Here is a 22,421-nt window from a genome sequence, read left to right on the forward strand (position 1 = left end):
TCTTTTTTCTTTTCCTGTACGGACTTAAAAATAATGTATCCTGGATCAAATATTTACTGATATTCGACGGAATGAAATTTTTTACAAGAACCTTATAAAAAATATTCTAAATGAATTAAAAGACTCGGAATAATTATATGGGACCTCGAAATGGGTTTCACAAAAATAATGTACAAGTGTTGTACGCATAGCAATTTTATTTTAATACCCCAGTAAAAAAAGAGAGGTCAAGGTAGAACTCCAATTTAATACTCCATTCGTCCCAATTTACTTGTTTCAGTTTTATTCTAACTGGATTAAAAAACTAGTTATATATTTAAAGTGGTAATGCATTTTATTTCAAATATAGATTTTGTTTGATAAATCTCAATTTATTCTATAATTCAATATTTTCGAAATCACCTAAAATATTATAAATTACAAGATATAATTAATTGAAAAGTGACACAAACACCAAAAAATGATAAGTAAATTGGGACGGAGGGAGTACTCCTAGATGAGGGAAAAAGTTACTCCTATTTTTCTTTCATTAGTATAGTAGTAGTATTTTATGTAGCCCTTCTCTCTCTTTCATTTATAACATTTTATTAAGGAAAAAACGAAGGGAGAATCCAATCAATGTTGAAAAATACATCAAATTGGACAAAGTCCAATCACACCTATAGGGATATTGTCCAAAATACCTAAAGGCTTAAAAGACAGATCTTACAATTAAATCCAAAAAACACCTTATGACCTAAAAGCCCAAATCTTAAAATTAAGCACAATAAGAAAAAGCCCACTAAGGGGGTGTTCGGACAAATAAGCCAAAATGGCTTATTTTTTGTCTTTATTCAATTTTTTTTCTTATCACTTCGCTTATTCTCATTTTTTTTGGGAATTATTGCATCTTCATGAAGAGAGAAATCTAAAAAGTATAAAATTTTGATCGAAATCCAATATTTTTTGAATAAAGACGAAAAAAGTGGCTTATTGACTTATTTTTGTTTTTATGTGGATTTGTTTGGCTTATTTTTTGCGGGAAAGCCAAAGACTTTTTTGTCCGAACAAGCCCTAAAGTGAGCTAAATCCAGCCCGTGAAAACCCAAACCTAAACTACAAAACAGTGCCGTTTGAAACCCAATCATCAAACTAACGCTGACCGCCATATTCAGACTGTCAACCACCCAACACCACCACCAAGGCACCACCGACAAACCCCATGGAGAGACGAGACAACGGCCAAGAACCCAGAACTGTCGCGGATGCTCACCCAAGTCGTTAGGCAAGAATCGTGTCGCCCAGCAGTGGGCACGGTGAGAGACTACGCCAATCGACACACCCACTGCTGGAAGAACCCCCTTGCCGCTAGGCCGAGATCTGATAACCCTAATAGAAAACCAGATTGTAGCACAAAACAGGAATGGAAGATAGATCGAGAGCAGGGGAAGCGAAAATAGAGATAGATAATTGAGAGAGAAAAAGCGTAGTGAAGTAGAGAAGGGGGTCGGAAAAAAGAGGGAAGAAAGAAAGAAAACAAGAGGAACCGAGAAAACCTTAACGTTGTTGATCTCGTCGCGGACCGGAGACCCCGTTGATGAACACCGAGAAACCGCCATTTCGGTCCCCCATAAACGCTCTGGAGAAACCCAACTGTCAAGATCTATAATCCCGAGGTCAATCGCTAGCACCGCCGCCTCCAACCTACTCGATACTCTGCCAATTGTTTTAAATAAGAAGAAAAAGAGGATATCAAAATGGAAGGGGAAAAGATGAGAAAGGTGGATAGGGGGTGGGGTGAGATAAAAGGGGAGGGGGAGGTGCAGCGGTGATGCCTCCCGAGGTCAATCGCTAGCACCGCCGCCTCCAACCTACTCGATACTCTGCCAATTGTTTTAAATAAGAAGAAAAAGAGGAGATCAAAATAGAAGGGGGAAAGATGAGAAAGATGGATAGGGGGTGGGGTGAGATAAAAGGGGAGGGGGAGGTGCAGCGGTGATGCCTCCCCCACCGAGAGAAACCCTAAAGTTTGCATATCCATGATTGAATGAAATGATCAATTTTAAAAATTAATTTTGTAGGACCAAAATTGAATGAATCAATCAAGTGTTTTTCACATTTGACTGTTGTATTTTTTTGCAAGGATTCTTAAAACGATTACGTTAAACAATAATGGTAGGGGTACAACAAACCTCTTACTGCAGTCATGCACAGATCTATTTTGCGCCTGTCTCAAATCTCACAAAAATGATTGGAACCGCTTATTTTTGTTCAAAATATATTGTTTAGGGTCCCTATAAAAAAATATCTCAATCCGATATCGATAAGAGTTTTTACGAATCATACAACTTTGCTTTAGAGTTTGGTATAATCGTACAACTTTGCTTCAGAATTTGACCAATTGCTTCTGAATTTGAGGCCAAATTCTGAAACAAAGTTGTATGATTCGTAAACGTTCTTACCGGTATCAGTTTGAGATAATTTTTTATAGGAACCCTAAATAATATATTTTGAACAAAATGAGCAACTCCGATCATCTTTATAGAATTCGAGACAGATAAAAAATAGATCTCTATGCTATTGGTGCAAGGGCTTTGCTGCTAATCATTTCTAGGGACCTTAGGTCCACATAATGTAGTGTACGTTTGTTCTGTACACCAAAATGGTGTACCCATTGCTTTTGTTTGATAATTTACCTGGACAAGCTTTTATTACTTGGGGTTAAAACTTCGGGGCCCCTCCCCTGGCAGAGTGCATGCTTCATTGGCAGGATATGGTCTCTCTCTCTCTCTCTCTCTCTCTCTAACACATGGACGCACCCCCACATTCCACAGCTTCAATATATATATATGCACATACACTCTTCTAACTAGCTTTAAACTAGAGCAAACCCATACCATTTCCAGCTCTCTTTCAAGTGGGTTTCTCTGGGGAGCTTCCTGGGAGCAAGCCAATGGCTGCTTTTTTCTTGGTGATCCTATTGTGTGTTTTGGGACTCTGTTTCTGCATAGCTCTGTTGAAATGGAATGAGGTAAAATACAGGAAGAAAGGGTTGCCTCCGGGCACAATGGGTTGGCCTGTTTTTGGGGAAACCACTGAGTTTCTGAAACAAGGTCCTAACTTCATGAAAAATCAAAGAGCTAGGTAAAGTTTCTGTTGCTCTGTTTTCCTCTGTTTCTCTCTGTTTTTGTTCTACTTTTATGGCTCTGTGCTTTCTCCAATCGAAAAGTCTACAAATACAACTCCGAACACAATTACGTCCGGAGCTGTTCGACGCACACGGACCAATGTGTATTGAACGCCTCCGGACATAGTTGTGTTTTAAAGTTATGTCAGTAGCATTGCTCGCAAATAATCTGCGGATTTCTGATGTCGAAATGTCTCTTCTTCTTCTTTTTTCCCTCTCTTGCTGGTGTAAATGGACAAGCACTCCCATTTTTACCCTCTGGGTCAAAACTCAAAAGATGGTAACTGAAACCCTAAACAGGAAATCCATGTTCATGAAAATAACTCTGTGGCCTGTACGTTTTTTTTTTAGCAAGTGAAGATTTGACCCGAGCTGTCTTGTATTTTACTGTACCACAAAGAGTTACTGTATAGGTACGGGCTAAAAAAAAGGCAGCGTGGGAGTTTTCTTTTGTTTCTTTTTAACTCGTACCTGTCCGGTTCATTGGATCGATTAATCCCGGAATCAATCCCCCGTCTGCTAGCAACACTCAATGGGGCAAGACAGAGTCTGTTTGTCTTGCCCCACTACAGGAATTGATACATACGCGAGTTTATTGGACTCGCTGTGAGATGAGCGTTGTCAAGTGACTACCATTACGGCCGACAGATTCGCTGTGAGATGAGCGTTGTAATCTTTATTGCATACAATGATTTATTCTTCCTCCCCGCCACAAACACCCTAAACCATGTAACTTATTTTTCCACTAAGTACTTATTTTTTGAATTAAAGCTCTCTCGTAAAGGGAAAAAATAAGTAATTAAAAAATAAGAACTTTAGCGGAATGGACCGTGTTTTTGCGTCATATGGTTGTTTGTGGTGTGGATTGGATTTTTTTTTTTAATCTCAAAACTGACGACCAAACAAAGTGAATAATATTTTTGTAGTTTCTTGTGTTAAACTTGTGTTAATTTGTGATAAATCTGTGACTAATGGCAGGTTTGGGAGCTTTTTCAAGTCTCATATATTGGGGTGCCCTACCATTGTATCCATGGATCCAGAAACAAACAAATACATCCTCATGAATGAAGCAAAAGGCCTGGTTCCTGGCTACCCACAGTCCATGCTTGATATACTAGGGAAATGCAACATTGCTGCTGTTCATGGTTCCAATCACAAGTACATGAGAGGGGCATTGGTTGCCCTAGTCAGCCCTTCCATGATCAAGGCCCATCTTCTGCCGAAAATCGACGATTTCGTGAGATCCCACCTCAGCAATTGGGATGGCAAAGTCATTGACATCCAACAGAAAACAAAAGAGGTTTGTTCAATTGTCAAACCACCAAAAGCCATAATCAGGGTTCTAAATCGTAGTATAGGGATCTTTACCATCGGTTCGGTTGTCTATTGTCCGATGTCGAACAGTATCGCTCTATATACTATCAAACATTGGTATTGTAGGTCCAAAATTCTGTTTTGTATCAGTTGTACAATTAGGTTGTACAATTAGCAACAACCGATATGTAGAATGCTTATTTTGTGCTACGGATCTTGTGTTTCCGAAAACTCTGTGTCCTTGTCTCAATGCACTCCAGTTAGACGGTCCAATAGCTTGAGACAAAAAATTTAGGGGAAGTATTTCGGGAATAGCGGATCTCTTGCCTTATTGTAGTTTTACTCATTTCCTTCTCACGACATACCACGTCTTTTGTTCAGATGGCACTTCTCTCATCGCTTAACCAAATCGCCGGCATTGATTCCATATCCATGTCTAAGGAATTCATGCCTGAATTCTTTAAGCTGGTTTTAGGAACCCTTTCGCTTCCAATCAACCTTCCCGGCACAAATTACCACCAGGGTTTTCAGGTAAATTACTTGTCTAATTTCATTAACCCACTTCTAGCAGTTTATACAATACCGAAGCAACTTGGTATCTAAGATGTACAATTTCACAGGCCAGGAAAAACATAACCAGCATGTTGTCGCAGCTGTTGGAGGAGAGAAGAGCTTCCGATGAAACCCGAAATGACATGCTTGCTGTCCTAATGAATGGGGACGAGAATAATAGATATAAACTGAGTGATGAAGAGATAATTGATCAAATGATCACAATTTTGTATTCTGGGTATGAGACTGTTTCCACCACTTCAATGATGGCCGTAAAGTATCTTCATGACCACCCCAATGTTCTTCAAGAACTTAGAGTAAGTTCCGCGCGTGTAACTTTTGTATCTATATACATGTGTTCTAGTGCTTTTGAATCTGACCGGGATCTTCTAACTTCATTTTCGTTTTTTCCAGAAAGAGCATTTGGCGATTAGAGAAAAGAAAAGTCCAGAGGATCCGATCGACTGGAACGATTATAAGTCGATGCCTTTTACTCGTGCCGTAAGTGTTTGGAAATATTGTTGCCAGTACGTTTTTTCAAGTGGAATTTTGCAGCTGTAAAAAGGTTGTTAGTACAATTTAGTTTTAACTCCGGTTTTCGCGGTGCAGGTGATTTTTGAGACGTCCAGACTTGCTACAATTGTTAATGGGGTCCTAAGGAAGACTACAAAAGACATGGAAATGAATGGTAAGTCTCAAGATATTCATATAGCTATGCAAATGCAAACTGAGATTCAGCTCTGCGTCGCTCCGATTCTTAAAGGGAAAAAAAAAAACTATGTCTTAGAATTTCTAGAATTTTTGGTACGTACACTCATAATTTTCTTAACCAGACAGTGAAATGTGTAGCTTAGATTCAAATTTTATGCAGTATAGGTAAAATTAGAGGCACGGCGTCCTTTGCACCCAAAATCAGGTGTACTATCGTTCCTGTGTATTCTCAGCCGTAGGATTCTCTTTCGAGATTCTCGTGCTTAAAGAGTCTCACATAATCTCATGGCTGGAAAATTTACCGAAACAATGATTCACCAAGAGGCACGATATAGTACTTTTGAATCTATATTTTCTCATTTAGACTGAATTTCAGCCACACGATCACACTTCGAGATTCGTGCATTTTCGAAATTACCCCTGCCTCACAAGGGGAGCAACAGAGATTCTTGAGTTTATGGATCGAAGGGCCTCTTTTAGAAAGCTTTCCCTTTTAGGAACCTAAAATAAAAATCCAATATTAACCTATGAAAATTTTGAGATCAGCGTCTCCAGTGGACCCACCCTAGTATCATGATCCACATGGGATACCTACTATTCCAGCCAGAACATTCCCTCCATGACCCACCTTCTTCTAAAATGAATAATTGAGACAAATGATATTTTAAAAAGTCAAGAGGAAACTCAAATCTCCATTTATTGAGGGCCAATGGGCCATAAAGTTTTATAGAGTTATTGAAAAATACTTAAAATCACATGATTTCTCACTTTCTTGCAGGGTTTGTTATTCCCAAGGGGTGGAGAATATATGTGTACACAAGAGAGATTAATTACGACCCGCGACTGTATCCAGATCCGTTCACCTTCAACCCATGGAGATGGATGGTAAATGACCGCAAAATCTGTAGCCCAATTTCTCGTTTCGTATTGCCTAAATATTTTTATTATTGGCCATATGTATAGCTAAGTTGCTGATTCCAGCCATGAATTGGTAAATGCAGGACAAAACCTCGGATTCGCAGAACTATTTCTTTATATTTGGAGGAGGAACCAGGCAATGTCCGGGGAAAGAACTGGGAATGGCGGAAATCTCTACATTTCTTCATTATTTTGTAACTAGATACAGGTAAATACTAATTTGAACGCAAAACAGAAGTCTCGAATTTTTTTTTTTTTTTTTGTGCGTAAATGTTAACGCTGATTTGTTTTTTGAAATGCAGATGGGAAGAAGTTGGGGGAGACAAGTTGATGAAATTTCCAAGGGTGGAAGCTCCAAATGGGCTTCACATTAGGGTTTCAAATTATGACTAAATGGCCTTTGTTAATACTAGTTTTGTACAAAAGAGATATATAGCATAGCACAAGGAACGTATAGGGATGTACAATAATTTCTAGCACATAAGAGGTTGAGTGAAATTGATTCAAAATTTTGGCTAAATTCCAGTGTATTGTTACACATAATGCGCGCAATCAAGCCAAACAATTTAAGTTATCCGCTTTTCTATATAGCAAGATAAGATAAGAGACATGAAATTAGCAAAGAATCAATTAACACGGGTTATATGAATACGTTAATGAAAAATCAAATTACGCTCTGGATCCTTTCAGACCTGGAGAAAACGTGAAGTTAGGACCAAAAAGTCATTCTTCATATACCTGAGCTCCGAGAATAGAAGTGATTCTACGAACGAGTGCGGCGCCTTAGGATCAATCAAAAACCTACATCACTACACCTTCCTCTGTTCTTATAGATAGGAATGATTACATTGCCCTAATCCCAAGTAAATAAAACTCCGGACTAAAACTATTCGAAACGGCATAAACTTTGTTTTCAAGAAAAATTACACAAACGTCGCGCCCATCCGCTACTATGCGTACGAGCTCAAAGTCGAGCTGTTGGAACCATATGTGCTTCAGTGCATGATTAATAGAGGCCTAATTATGATGAAGAAATGTACTGTACATGTCTTTTAGGGTCGTGAAGAAATGTGTGCTAGTAGTGTTGGCAAAGGCCAGGCCTAAGCCCACTTTCAGAAACCATTTGAGAGAAGTATAAATCTGGAAGGAATGGACTTAATTATATCAGCTAAAAAGCGCCCAGTTGTTCGGCCCACAAAAGTTGTGGTATGAGAAATTCCGGCATAAAATAAGTCAGATGACTGCTTTTGGTACCGACAGGCCCACTACGGATCCCGCATGGCTGATACGAGAGCCGTTCAATAATTTTAAAAAAAAAAAAACGAGTGGACTCGCAAGGTATAAGCTCAATCCAATATGTACAAGTGCTCGATCCAATCTTCCATTTTTCCATTCAGATTTTAGTTCAAGCCATTTTATTTATCGTCACCTAGGTTGAAGGTAATTTTACTAGCATACGGTGGGGTATGTGGCGGGGTATGTTGCAGTTATCGATCCGGGAATCATAACGGCTTTACTTGCTATCAATGGATTTGTTACAAGACCAGACAAAAATTCAGCTCAATCAAGCAGTGGCCGGTAGGCTAGTTTTGAATAAAAAATCAATAAGTCAAAAAAGTTTGACTCAAAATTAATAAATGCAATTTTTTTTTGTTTAAAGACAAAAAAAAGGTCAACTTTACTTTTTAATCCAAAACCACCCTAAGTATTTGATAGAAAAGTCTAATTCTTGGATTTAGAAGTGGATATAGCAAATTTTGGTTTTTCGATCGTGTAGTTATCGATGTCTTCTAACAAATCAAGTCATAGCACATACAATGTTGGGATTATTGAATCAAGTTTACAGACACGAAGTGGGTACAAACACTAAATAGGTTAGAATCGTAGAGAGAACACAATAAGGAATTATAAGAACACAAGAGACTGGAATATTATTGCAAACACTGATAATTTCCTAACTTGGTTTTTTACAGAGATGATGCTCTCTCTCTCCTTTTATAGGCGTAAGGAGGCAACCAGATGCATCATGCATGACATCAGGAAATAGAGATTACATATAATTGGTGTCTGACAAAACTATTACAATATGGACTTTAAGCCTAGTTTACAAACATTTACGTACTATCATTACAACAACATTACTGACTAATAATTTACAACAACAGTACTCAATAGTAAACACTAATAATTTCACCACCGTCCGGAGAAGAGGACAACATTACTACACTTTATATTACACCACACAAAAAAGACAGCTAGTATGAGCACGTGATTGTCACTTTGGATCATCTGAACTACTTTTTTCATCGGACCTTCAAGGCGGATAGCAGATGAGGATCTGCTAATGACATGTTGAAATTGGGGTAGAAGGTAAAGATCACAGTTCCAGCATTTAGTAGTAAAGTTTGGAATTTTATGCCAATGAGTCGTCCTTTCTTGGGAATTATGAAATTTCAAAGGAGGAAAATCGTTTTTCCATTTCAAATCACCACTTTCAATGGTTAGTCATGCCTTTTGGATTGAAAACAGCCCCATCAAATTCCCTCTTCCTTGGATAAGTGTTCTTTTTGAAATAGAAAACTGGAAGGCCACTAAGAACATATTTCACCGGACCGAATGTGGGTAAAGTTACTATCACTCAAGGTGGGGGTGTACAAAATTTTTCTTAGACCCAACTTTAGGTTTTTCGGTGGAGTAGTTATCGAAAAACATATTTTTAAATTTTTCTTAGACCCAACTTTAAATTTTTCTTACACATACACATACATATTTCACCGGACTGAATGCAGGTAAAGTTACCATCATCCAAGGTGGGGCCGCACACTAATTTTTCTTAGACCCCGTTCTGCTAAGTACCTTTTTTTTTTAGCAATTTTTGTTCTTATTCAAATTTTGTTCGCATTTATTAGTTTTGTGCAATTTTTTTTAAATGAGGACAAAAACGAAAAAAAAAGTCTTAAAAACTCCCAAAAGTTACAGTGGAACGGGGTTTTAGTTGGGTTTTCTGCACAATCAAGCCCATTGGACAACGCAGCTCGTCGACGCAAATAATTTAGGGCTGACCAATTTAAATTATCAGTGGCTCCACCACAAAATCTTGCACAACGTAGCTCGTCCACGCCGGCAACGTTAGACACAGGTAGCGCTCTCTCTCTCTCTCTCTCTCTCTCTCTAAATTATCAGTGGCTCCACCACAAAATCTTGCACAACGTAGCTCGTCCACGCCGGCAACGATAGAACAGGTAGCGCTCTCTGTGTGTGTGTGTGTGTGTGTGTGTGTGTGTATCTGTTTGTCTCTCTCTCTCTGGATTCGTGTATCGCATTCTTTTGGGTGGCTTTCTTCTGCCTTTTAAGTAGTTCTCTGATTTTCCCTGTCTAAAAACATGTTGGAGCTGAAATTTAAATTGACTATTTTCGTTTCAGTATGGCTGTGGAAACTCTCAAAAAGAGCGTCTTCTTCTTTTGTTTCATAGTGCTATATTTACTACACGTACGTATGTATGTCAGTATGCATAATGAGAATATCGGCTTCGGCGAACTGTTTTTGTTTCGATGGAGATACGCTGTGCGTGCTGACAAAGACTACATCCCAATGGACGAACAGGCTCCAATAAAGGAAAAAAAGAAGATGAACTGTCTTGGAAATTTTTTTTTTTATGAGGATTCCAATTTCCTAATGCAAAAATACGTAAATTATAAAACGTCATGGATTCTATTTGAGTCGTGACGCCGCAGCCTTAAGTTTTGATTAGCTAAAGTAAATTGTACATTCTGTCAGTCGCTTATTGAGTTCGTTTCCTATCCTCTAGTGGTACTTATGACATAAGTGGCCAAGTGGTTGGTAGTTACATTATTCTTGCTCAGTTATGAGCACGGATGTATATGGTCCTGCTGCCACGCGACAAAGGACAAAGTTCGCCTCAGTTTTAGAGGGATCCCTAGACTTAAAACTTGGATTCATACTCTAGATAAGGTTTCCAATTGTGATTGTCGGGCAGCTAATTCCTGTCAATTTGACTATTTTGAAGCACATTTACGTATTGCTGTGGTTTGTTTGCTGTAATAAGGAACATCGCACAGATCTTGTTGAGCTGACTATTGTATGGGTATCAAAGCTCTGTCCTTTGCGGTCCTACCACCACAGTACAGCCATCCAGTCATTATCTCCCTTAGACACCTGCCACACGTGTTATGCGAAAGATGGAAAGAGGAAATCATTAATCTGAAATTTGGAATGTGAAAGTAGGAAAGAGGGGGCCGAGCAAAAAAAAAAAAGTAGGAAAGAGGGGAGAAGAAATTTGGGGTGGCAGTTTTTTTTTTCTTGGCGGTTTTTTTAGGTAGTTAAAGTGGTAGTTTGGGAAAAAGAAAATGTGAGTATTCCCTTTATAATAATAGACGGAGACTCAACTTCTTCGTTCAATACATTTTCAGCTGGTTCTTTGCTGGCCTAACCATCATCTTTGTATTTTCCAGTATAGATGGCTGCTACTGCATTAAGCAAGAGAAAGGAAGCAAAGTCACAAAAACCTCCACCTAGAAAGAAGCAAAGGAATGAACCTCCACCTAGAAAGAAGCAAAAAAATGAATCTTTCCCCGCCAAAAATCCAATGAATCTTATTAGTGATTCTGATGACATGGATGAAATGGTTGAAGAACATGGCCAATTGCATGAAGACCAACAAGGAAGCGATTCAGGTTCTGAGATGTCTTCTGATGGGGATGATCCGTTGGTCGATGATTTTCTCCTAGGAAGTGTCGACGGAAATAGTGATGGAGGTTTTGTTGGTTTTCTTCTTGAGCAAGTTTTTTTTGTAGTATTTTATGTAGCTGTTATTAGATTCAGTGTTTTGGTATATCGTGTTCTATTGCAGAGAAAGGTTCTGATTTGGATTCTGATTCTGATGAGTCTGACATTGAGGTAAAGGCAAGAGCTGATGAAGAAGAAAAGGTGAGAGAAGAAGAAGATGCACTGGAAGAGTTGAAACTGAACATTAAAGAAGAACCGGATGAATTCAGATTGCCAACGAAGGAGGTATCAGTCTTTTGTTGATTCTTGTTCTGCTAATCACTTTCATTGCCTTTTCCTTTATTTATCAGATCGGTACTTCATTTCGCTGTTTTCATATGGTTATGATTTCTTCCTATGTAACAAAGGAACTTGAAGAAGAGGCAAATCGCCCTCCTGATCTCCAAAGTCTCCAAAGGAGGATAAAAGAAAGTGAGTCATGTGTCCATTACGAGGCATGACCGCATGAGAGCCTTGTCCATTTTTTTTTTTTTTTTTGAAAATAGCTGTTTTTGTTTTTCGTTCAAATGCATTTTACTATTAATTTCAGTTGTTCGGGTGCTTTCAAATTTCAAGTCTCTAAGGCAAGAGGGGGCAACACGAAAGGATTATGTCGAGCAGCTTACAATGGATTTAGGTTCATACTATGGCTACAATGAGTTCCTGATTGGGGCGTTGGCGGAGGTAATCTGCATTTTCCATGTGTTCACCTATATATTTGCTTGTTGCCCCGTGATCCATTGCAATACTTAAGTTTTTACTTGATGATGATGATGATTTTATGTTGCTCATTTGCATTTCCTACAGATGTTTCCAGTTAACGAACTTATGGAACTTATTGAAGCTTTTGAGAAGCCTCGTCCAATATGTCTCAGAACCAACACCTTAAAGGTGTAATGACAAATGAATTTGTCCTTCCACTGCTGACTTTTTTATGTTTCTGTGCTGAAATAAATCCTTACTGATTCAATTTATTTCTTGCCCGTAAAATTAGGCTCGCAGAAGGGATTTGGCTGGTGTTCTGTTGAACAGAGGTGTAAACTTGGATCCATTAAGCAAATGGTCAAAAGTAAGGTTACATTATGTCTGCTCTATAGCCTCTATTGTCCTCTTTATCATTATGTTAGATTGTCTATTAGAACTTCATTAACTTTGCAGGTAGGACTGGTTGTTTATGATTCTCAAGTTCCTATTGGTGCCACACCTGAATATATGGCCGGTTATTACATGGTATCTTTTTCCTTGTTCTCCCTCTCTTCCCCTATCGTAACCTACACACGATGAAATAAATATGTTTCTGATTTATGTGGCGTGCTTTGTGCTGATATCAAGTTTGCTCACAGTTGCAAAGCGCTAGCTCATTCTTGCCTGTGATGGCTCTTGCTCCTCAAGAGAAGGAAAGGATTGTTGATATGGCGTAAGTAAATGTATCTTGCTCGTATAGAAATACCTGCTTGCTTTCTGTCTGAAACCTTTTGTAGTATGCAACAGTAGTTTCTTAGTTTCGTTTAAGCAGGTTTGATGGCGTGTTTTCTTTTCCTTTAAATAGCTGTCTACTTCTCTTCTTCCTGTCAATGTTTTCATTGACAATTGCGTAGCCAAAGTATGCACATCCATGTTGGCCCAGGTTATTTTGATTGTAGCATTCATTGTAGTTCAGCCTCACACGAACGCAAAGACATTTCATGCTACACAGAGGCATTGTTTGATTTTCTTTGGTCCACAGTATTTCATTCAATTTATACTCTATTGCAGCGCTGCTCCTGGGGGTAAAACGACCTACATTTCTGCTATTATGAAAAACAGTGGTATGTAGTAGTTCTCTGCTAACTCTCTATTATTTTTTATATAGTCCTTATTCTCTTTGGTTTACACAACTTGCTCGTCGGAGTTTATGATGTACCCGATATGTTCGCACTGTACTTGTTTGTTATAGTCTCTCTCTTCTCTGGCATTATCCGAACACCATAATTCGCTGCTATGACAACTAGGTATAGTTTATGCAAATGAAATGAAAGAATCAAGACTCAAGTCACTTACTGCAAATTTGCAGCGAATGGGTGTGACAAACACCTTAGTTTGCAACTATGATGGAAGAGAGGTAAGCTTTGTCTTAAATTTCCCTCAACTCTTACATACTACAATTTAAATTCCATTTCTTCTGTTCCTAACCTAAAGAACTTCGACTTTGAGTTGAGATTGTTGTTCAATTATGCTTTCTTGAGAGCAAGACATCTTGCTTGATGTTAGGAAGAGGAAATCTGATCCCAGATCTTCATTTTATTTCTTGCTGTTAAGTTTTGATGTACTGGCATCAGTAAATGGACCTCTGCTTTCTTGGGAACTTGTGAAAAATGAGAGAAAGGAAGGGAAAATAAAAAAAAATTCTCTCCCAATGTTTGGTTTGGAGAGAAAATAGAAAAATCTAGAAGTGTGCATAGTACATTCCCCCTCTTAATTTTCCTCTCATTTTTCTCCCATTTTCATTTCTCTTCTTTTCTCTCACTATCCTCAAGTTCCAAACAAAGCATGTGTGATCTTTATCTTTTTATTTTTTCGATTTTGCTTTTCGTTACCTTTTAAAAATGTTGAGTTCACTTGTTTCTGTAAAGCCCTCTTCAATTCAAGTGAATATCTATAAGACTATTATACCTTATTTTTCCTGCCTGACTCCAGCTGCCCAAGGCTTTGGGTCAGAACACAGTTGATAGGGTTTTGTTAGATGCCCCATGTAGCGGAACTGGGGTAAGTGACTCTCTCTCTCTCTCTCTCTCTCTCTCTCTCTCTCTCTCTTCTATTCTCTTTATCATTATTGGTCATAGAAATTAGACCATTTCACCTTATTTTGCAGGTTATATCTAAAGATGAGTCTGTCAAAACCTCTAAAACCTTGGAGGACATACACAAGTGTGCCCATTTGCAGAAGGTGTATATATTTGTTCGTTGATGAACATTTCGTTTATCTGCTACTCATCATCTAAATCTGTTGTGCCGCTTTCGCTTGTGGATTATTGGGGAAGAAGTTATGCTGATTCATTTAATGCAGCCTTCTATTTCAAATATTTTCCCCACCTCTTTTTTTAATTTTTTAGGCCATGCATCTTGAAGTATAAGGTTTATAGAGGGACTATTGAAATATTTTTAACCCAATATTTTAGCTGGTAGATTTAAACAACTGAGAAATAACACTTATCTAATCCTTTGCAGGAGCTGCTGCTTGCTGCCATCGACATGGTGGATGCCAACTCAAAATCTGGGGGATACATTGTTTACTCCACGTGCTCAATAATGATTCCTGAGGTTTGCTTCTGGGAATACCCTTAGGATATTAAGGCGTGACACCTGAGATTTATTGCTCGAGGATTTATTAGATTCACTTAAATCTTGCAGAACGAAGCAGTCATAGATTATGCTCTCAGGAAGAGGGACGTAAAACTCGTGCCGTGTGGCCTTGACTTTGGACGCCCAGGGTATTGCTGATATCTTATCACCGTGAATATACAAACAAGCCTTGTTATTGTAAACATTGTTAAAATTAGTGACTCTTTACCAGGTTTGTTCGCTTTAGAGAAAACCGTTTTCATCCTTCCTTAGAGAAGGCGCGACGTTTCTATCCCCATGTACAGAACATGGATGGTTTTTTTGTGGCTAAGGTACATCCTATCACTGAAAATGACACTCGACATTATAAGTATTCTCCAATTTATTCCTTATCTGCTTCCCTGGAAGTCAAAAGTATGTGTTTCTTGTTGGTCAATGCTTGGATGATGGGTCATGCATTCATATATGTCACTATATTAGGGTGTTGAATTCACTGGGATACTGCTCTACAAGATGCACATTCATTGGGTCATCTTCCATCGGTGGTTCTGTCATTTCTGCAAGAGTGCCTATGTGGAGCATACCCTGCATGTCTAGAATGGAAAGTGCACCAGAAAACCATGCAAAAATTATAATTAAAAGCTCCCTTTCAAATCTGCCCACTTATTTTTTGTCATTGTTTACCATTCCGGTTTCGGTGGCGCAAAGAGGTTAGAAAAGATTCAAAGAGACTTTCTTTGGAATGGTGTGGCAGATGAGGTCAAATATCACCTCGTCGATTGGGATACAGTTTGTGCTCCCATTAGAGAGGGAGGCTTGGGTGTGAGGCGTTTAAAGTTGTTTAGTCACGCTTTGTTGGGCAAAGGCTTGGGAGATTTGCGAGTGAAAGGGAGCGATGATGGAGGAAAGTAGTTGCTGCAAAATATGGTTCTGGATGGGGAGATTGGTCGTCCTTGGGTGTGAGATGGCCTTATGGGGTGTCGTTGTGGAAGGGGATTATGAATGGGTGGGATGCCTTCGTAAAGAACACCCATTTTCTGGTTGGTGATGGGAGGAGGGTAAAGTTTTGGGAGCATGTGTGGTGTGGGGAAGTGACCTTGCGGGAAGAGTTCCCGAGTATTTATTTTTTGGCCAGCGACAAAGATGTTAATGTTTCTGAGTATCTCCATTTTCATGAAGGAGTTGAGGTTTGGAACATCCGTTTGCGAAGGGATGTAAGTGAGTGGGAGGAAGAAGCTTTGATGGCGTTGATTTCTAGAGTGTATGGTTTCCAAAGACTAGGAGAAGGAGAGGATGAAATTCGGTGGAATTTAACCAAGGATGGCTTATTTCGGGTGAAATCCTATTATGAATCTATTTTGGAAGGGGTACTTTTTTTCCTTGGAAAGCAATCTGGAAGACGAAGGTGCCTTTAAAGGTGAGTTGGTGTGCGGCTCAGGGCAAGATTCTTACCATTGACTCCTCATTCATTGCCCGATGGCTTGGGAGCTTTGGACTATGGTACTTTCTTGGTTTGCTATGCGATGGGTCATGTCGAAGAGTGTGATGGAACTCTTAATCGCTTGGAGAGGTGCAAAAGTTGGAAAGAGGCGGAAACAAATTTGATTTTTGATCCCTCTTTGTCTTATGTGGATCATTTGGCAGGAAAGAAATTCGAGATGCTTTGAAGGGGTGAAAAAACCTTTATTTAGAATCAAAAGTTTTCTGGTGAATAGTTTGTTTAGTTGGGGCAAGAGAGAATGTGATCCTTCTCTTCACCAATTTTTAGATTGGTTTGAGCTTTTCTTTTCTCTTGGAAGTGTATAGGGTCTTTTTGTCTGGTGGCCTATTTGTTTACGGGCGGCATTCCCTTGATACCTTCTTTTATATATAAAAAAATTATTTACGTATCAAAAAAAAAAAAAATTATAAGCAATCAAGTAACAAACAAGAATAACCAGGAACACACCACCATTAGTCAAGTATACTGTATACGAGAACACGTAATATCAACTGAAAAGTCCCTTTGTGGATATTAATTGAGAATATGTAATTTATGTGTCAAAGATGTTTTCTTGGTTATATCAAGCGTTCATGCAGCATGAATCACAGCCTTCTGTCTATGTTTTGCAGTTGAAGAAAATGAGCAATTCCAAGCTGACTCCAACGGCTCCTGAACCATCAGCAACAGTAGAACAAGGTTCCGAGCTAATTGATAGCATTGACATTAATTCTGATGAAGGAGAATTTCAAAGGCATTCGAGTAAAGAAAGCATTACAACAGAAAGGACGAAAATCACCATAACAAGAAGTAAAGAAAGCAATATGAAGAAGAGTAGAGAAATCGGGAAATTGCAGAATGGTTTTCCAGAAAAGGGGAAGCACGTGCCCAAATACACTGCTGGATTTTGGAAGGAAAGGAAACAGCAACGCCTTTCTAGAGAGGAAATTGCAAAATCTAGGTACGGACCTCTCTTTTGTTCTCTTCTGTTAGATCATTGCTTTTTTAACACCCATTGAGCCAAAATTGAACTTCTACCCGTTCTCTTCTTTCGTTTCTTTTGTAATTCCTCTAGGGAGGAGAAGAGGCAAGCTTTGAGGGAAGACAAGAAAAAAGCTGAGGGGAAAAAGAGGGCTGCAAAGTAGAGTGGTGGAAATGTCAAATGATCCGTTTGGGGCAATGCGACATGGAACAGTTGATGACTAATTCCTCAAGAGATGTTTTTTGTGGAGCCACAGTTAGGCACCTTCTTCGGTAAGTCGAATGAGGATTTGAGAGCTGCATAAGCTTCTGCACGGCTATCGTCGTTTGTACTGAGGAATGAAATGAACACCTCTGAAGTGCAGCCATTCTCTATGGCTCTGGATTTTTGCTACTTCGACATTATCTCTTACAGCTTGCAGTGTTTCGATGGAATATGTTATGAGAATACTGATTCGTCTTAGTAAGGTCATGAAGGCCTAAAAGTTTTGTTTTATTATGCTAAGAAATTGTTGTAAACTTTATCAAATCGGGCTTTTATCACAGCCCCATTCGGTTTTTAAAGAAATTTTTTTTATTGAACGGCTTGAATCATTAGTGCGGGATCCAAAGTGGGCCTTGCCTGTCCGTCGGTGCCCTACATATCGGTACCAATAGTAGGATTCTTAGCAAAGAAGCACAACATTTTACCATAAAAAGGCGTAACATTTTATTCCAATAGGTGTAATACCTATAAAAGCATACCATGTGCACCCTTACCCATAAAAAATGCATAACATTCTTCGTAACAAGGCATAACATTTCAACTACTCAGATCACATCAATATTGAAAAAAATGTACTGAACACACTGGATAGATCATAGAATCCACCTTTTCCTACTTTTTTAAAGATAAATACTTTTCGATCAGGTAATGAACGGTATGCATGCGATCAAAAATGTCTTCTGCATGGTTGATTATTCGACGAGATTTACATAATGAACGGTTCCGATCATCAATGTGGGCCGGTATGGGCCCAAAAAAAAAGTAACCGGACGGGAAGCTCCTCTCCCATTAGGCAGATCCTAGTTAAGGCATCCTTGAACTTTGGATCAGACAAAAAAAAAAAGGTGTCCTGAAACTTCCAACAAAAGCAAGTGGATTGGAGTGTAGTTGTAACTCCCTTATCCCACGCACTTGGGTATGTTCGATTTCCGTAAGCACTCATCCTTCTTTTCAAGTCTTCTATGATAGAGTAAATTAAGATTAACGAATGACAAAAAAAAAAAGGAAAAACTTCCATCAAAAGCCACTCAGTTCACCATGTGCTTCATGGAATTTCCGTAGTGAGATCATTTTGCGGCGCACGTTTTGCTTTGATAATTGGTTCTGGAATCTCTAAAAAACCACCTCAAACCCCCCCAAACGTTACATATTCATATTTTTCCAAGCAAATAAACAAAAACCAAAACGTTTTTATAGGCAATTCAGGCATTTGGAAAACAATCCATCACCCATTTCAAATGATTGAGCGGTCTAATCGTCTTCGATACCTCTTTGCGGTAAACCTTCTTTCAAGACTTTCAATTCCGAACATTATTCTTTGCTATAAGTATTAGAAGCGCCTTCGTGTTTCGAAATATTTTCTAGCTTCACAATTTAAGGAGGCCTAAAACGGTGACACCGTCACTGCTTCAAATATCACGCGGCTCTTTGTCCACGTCGAAGGGTTCAATAGCAGGCCTTTACTTTCTTTTTATGCGCTCAAATCTTGGAGTCGTCTTTCGAGGGGTCAAGATTTGCTGATGTTCGTATATTTTTATGTGAAGGCAAACGGAGCTACTAGAGTCTTACTTTACCATATATCTACTTTTCCAAACAAACCACGTTATGTCAACGAACTTGTAGTCCAATGACACTTCTTCATTTCTTCTGCATGAAAGGCGAGGGTTCGAGTTTCGCCAGAAGCGCGGGTGTTTGGTTTGGTGGTTGATGCCCTCTGGGCTTGCCCCATCCGTATGCCGCTTAGTGATACCTTTTTCCCATCTCCTTAGGAGTAAACTAGACATTTATCGATAGGATGTGCTATAAACTCACTTTCAAATTAAATTATAGTTTGGAGACCAAAATTGATCACAAGGATCACAGCAAGCAAAATCGACCTTTGAGATAGATTATCATGAATATTCTGATACAGCCCATTAGAGTAATTTCCCCAAAAGGATAGAAACCCAGTACTATGGTCATATCTCAATGTTAAAATTTCTCCCTTTATAACCAGGCAATTCACGTGTGAAATGCTTGACAAATCGCCACAAAAGGTAAAACAGTTACGTTGCTGCCGGTATAAATTTAGAGCAATGCTACAGGCACACGGGATTGCATAGATTTAGACATAGATATGTTGGAATTGTCTGATGCACGAGAGTCTCACACAATAAATATGGGGCCGACAGTACACGTACACATTGGACGATTTCGGACACATCTTTGCCATTTCGTCTATGTCCGTGGCGTCTTTGATATAATTTATGGACGCCTTTTGATAGTTAAATGCTAGCCTAAAATCAAGTACTAACTTGTTTATCACCCTTGTACGTACAATCTCGCAAGAGATCAAGGGGTTAAATCTTGCAAAAGACAAGAATTAGCTTTAAGTACAAAATTTCCAATGTGTCAGAGTCTTTCGTCGTTAATTTATAACTTTTTCGTCCAAGGTTATTTCTTGAGTTGTTTTGTATGACTTGATTTAGTTATTGCGGATTTTACAAAATTGATGTAGTGTTCAGCTCGATCTTACGACTCTTAACATAAAAAAAAAAAAAAAACACGCTCAGTTAAAATCCTTCTGGTTTCAATAGATGGTAGACCCATCTCGCATGGTGCAATTCAACCAGATTAGGGATAGAAATTTATCCGCCAAACCCAATTAACCAATTGGAAATTGCAAATATGCCCTATTCACTAATTCTTTCCAAGATAGGAGTATATTTATTGCAAGTTAGTTATACATCCATAAATTTCAGAGGGCAGTTTCTCTGCAGTTCATAACGTTAAGGTCTTCAAACAAGAACTAGAGGGTTTCATTATAAAACAAAATGAATATTGAAATAAGAGCAATGGTACGGCCGACGAGAAACAGATGTTCATATACAGATCCAATCACAGATGTGTTAGGAGTCGTTAAACGCACGTTGGCTAGCTCCATTCATATGCACGTAAATCCAAACACGTCGGAGTGGCGTACGCATCCATGCATGTCCCAAGCATTTTCAATTGAATAAATAGCTTTGTTAGATTGAACATTTTTTTATTACTCCCAGAAGAGAAATTTGATTGCAGTTGAATCAAGTTAGGGTTCACGTACTCTTTAGTACTTTGCGTGAAAATGGTATTAACGTATATTAAAGCCTTGCACATGTTAATGCCCATATGCTAGAGTTGACTAAAATTCAATCAGATCCAGCACATTGCCCACCACCATATCCAAAATAAAATTTGTTTCCATTTGTTAACTTGGATCCAGAGCAGTTGTAGATATGCCAGAAAGAGTGTTTTTCTATTGACATGTGAATGGTACGGTGAAGCTGATCAAACCGTATAAAAAAAAAAATTGATGTGCAGCTCCCCTCCAATCCTTCAAATGGATTAGAGAATAAAATTTCAGCCCAAAAGGCATTTTTTTTGGAGCCCGTTTGAACGATCGGGACCGTTCATTTAGTTTAGATCGTTAAGAACATCAACTATCAAGAAAATCGAGTTGATTCGATATCGTTTGAGATGATTGTAGAACACATTTATCTTGTAAAAAATAAGATTGCAACACTCGATCTAAACCCATTTCAACCCATTTTTTGCAATCTAAACGTGTTCTAAAATCAAGGAACACCACCTAATGTGGTTGGTTCCCTTACTCTCCCTCTTAAGTGAGAGATCGATCTTGAGTTTGAGTCCTCATGGAAGAGGTGCTCGACTCTTGTGTTAACTACCAACAATTAATCCTTAACATCCTATACCGTACGTATGAGGAAAAAAATGTGTTCTGAAATCATTTGAAATTATCATATGCGATCAACTTGATATTTGGCATGCTTGATCCTCTCGATGAGTTCAAAAAGAATGAACGGCCCCGATTATTAAAGCGGATTCGGGTAAAAAGTTTTCCGGGCTGAAATTGTAATCTGGACCCATAAAGAATGTGTGTCAAGTAACTATATATGCATGTAATCATTTCATACTCTGAACAAAGATCATTCAAGATGGGTGAAATTTATAGCATGTGAATCCTACTTTGAAAATCAAACTATGGAAGAGAGATTTGTGTTTTGTATTTATGTTCAAGTTTTCCATAATTTTGAGACATATATAACCATTCAATGTGAGTGAAACTTGTTGCAAGAGAACTTTTTCACTTGGATGAAACAACTCATGTGTTCAATTTGACCCAATTTCAACCATGTCTAATCTATTACAACCTCTACGAGCAATTAATGCTAGGAATACAATAACATGCACAATATTTTACACAACATGCTTATGCGGCAGTATCTCATTGGATTCTTAATGAATTGACTGTTTGCCAAAATGTTGTACATATTGTTGTGTTCGTTCACTTCCCCCAACATCTATTCCCTTTTTTTTCTTTGAACGACAAAGAAAATTTTATTAACAAGAGGTTAAAAGGATAAGAAAGTACAAGCATCATAACTCACGAAATGCATCACAATCGACATCCAACCCACCTGTTAATGCCATGCCACTAACCACCCAAAGAGCCAACCACATTGATAAAACTACACACCCTGCAACAATGGGAGATTACAACACCATAAAAAAAAAACCCATCTAAATCAGCCCCAACCACCACACAATGCAACCCACCGCGGCTCGCAAGTCGCCAGACAAAACACCACCAATACAACACCGCATGACACCCAACGATCTTTGCACCAACAAAACCTGCAAGAGAAACCTCCAAAGAATTTTGGTTGAATCACAGATCCAACAACGGCAACAAAGAACCACCCGATACATCGAAAGAATGAGACGAATATACCCAGAAACGTCCAGACGCGCGACTCCACATCCCCGTTAAGGCCCAACCTCTATTCCTTGTCTTTTATATTTCCCCTAACTACTACTCATCCGTTTGTTTATAACAGACTAACCAACTGCAAGGAGAAATTCCCATTTTATTGGCTCTTATGTTACT

At 38.7% G+C, this 22,421-nt stretch overlaps 2 protein-coding genes across 2 annotated transcripts; both read left to right on the forward strand.

Moving 5' to 3' along the window:
- The first annotated feature begins 2,842 nt into the window (after window positions 1-2,842).
- LOC131304513 (cytochrome P450 85A1-like) lies at window positions 2,843-7,181 on the forward strand. Its single transcript, XM_058331760.1, has 9 exons — window positions 2,843-3,123; window positions 4,145-4,466; window positions 4,862-5,011; window positions 5,101-5,349; window positions 5,447-5,533; window positions 5,642-5,720; window positions 6,522-6,628; window positions 6,745-6,869; window positions 6,964-7,181. Exons 1-9 carry the CDS (start codon window positions 2,933-2,935, stop codon window positions 7,052-7,054), a joined length of 1,401 nt encoding a protein of 466 aa, XP_058187743.1. The 5' UTR covers window positions 2,843-2,932; the 3' UTR covers window positions 7,055-7,181.
- Window positions 7,182-9,710: 2,529 nt separating this feature from the next.
- LOC131304514 (26S rRNA (cytosine-C(5))-methyltransferase NOP2B-like) lies at window positions 9,711-17,811 on the forward strand. Its single transcript, XM_058331761.1, has 19 exons — window positions 9,711-9,729; window positions 9,834-9,903; window positions 11,135-11,437; window positions 11,533-11,693; window positions 11,816-11,879; window positions 11,998-12,131; window positions 12,255-12,338; window positions 12,442-12,516; window positions 12,606-12,677; window positions 12,791-12,864; window positions 13,203-13,255; window positions 13,439-13,548; window positions 14,124-14,192; window positions 14,299-14,373; window positions 14,655-14,747; window positions 14,838-14,917; window positions 15,001-15,100; window positions 16,881-17,209; window positions 17,324-17,811. Exons 3-19 carry the CDS (start codon window positions 11,140-11,142, stop codon window positions 17,391-17,393), a joined length of 1,941 nt encoding a protein of 646 aa, XP_058187744.1. The 5' UTR covers window positions 9,711-9,729; window positions 9,834-9,903; window positions 11,135-11,139; the 3' UTR covers window positions 17,394-17,811.
- The last annotated feature ends 4,610 nt before the right edge of the window (window positions 17,812-22,421 follow it).

Source organism: Rhododendron vialii, chromosome 10a, assembly GCF_030253575.1.
Source record: "Rhododendron vialii isolate Sample 1 chromosome 10a, ASM3025357v1".
Lineage (NCBI taxonomy): Eukaryota > Viridiplantae > Streptophyta > Magnoliopsida > Ericales > Ericaceae > Rhododendron > Rhododendron vialii.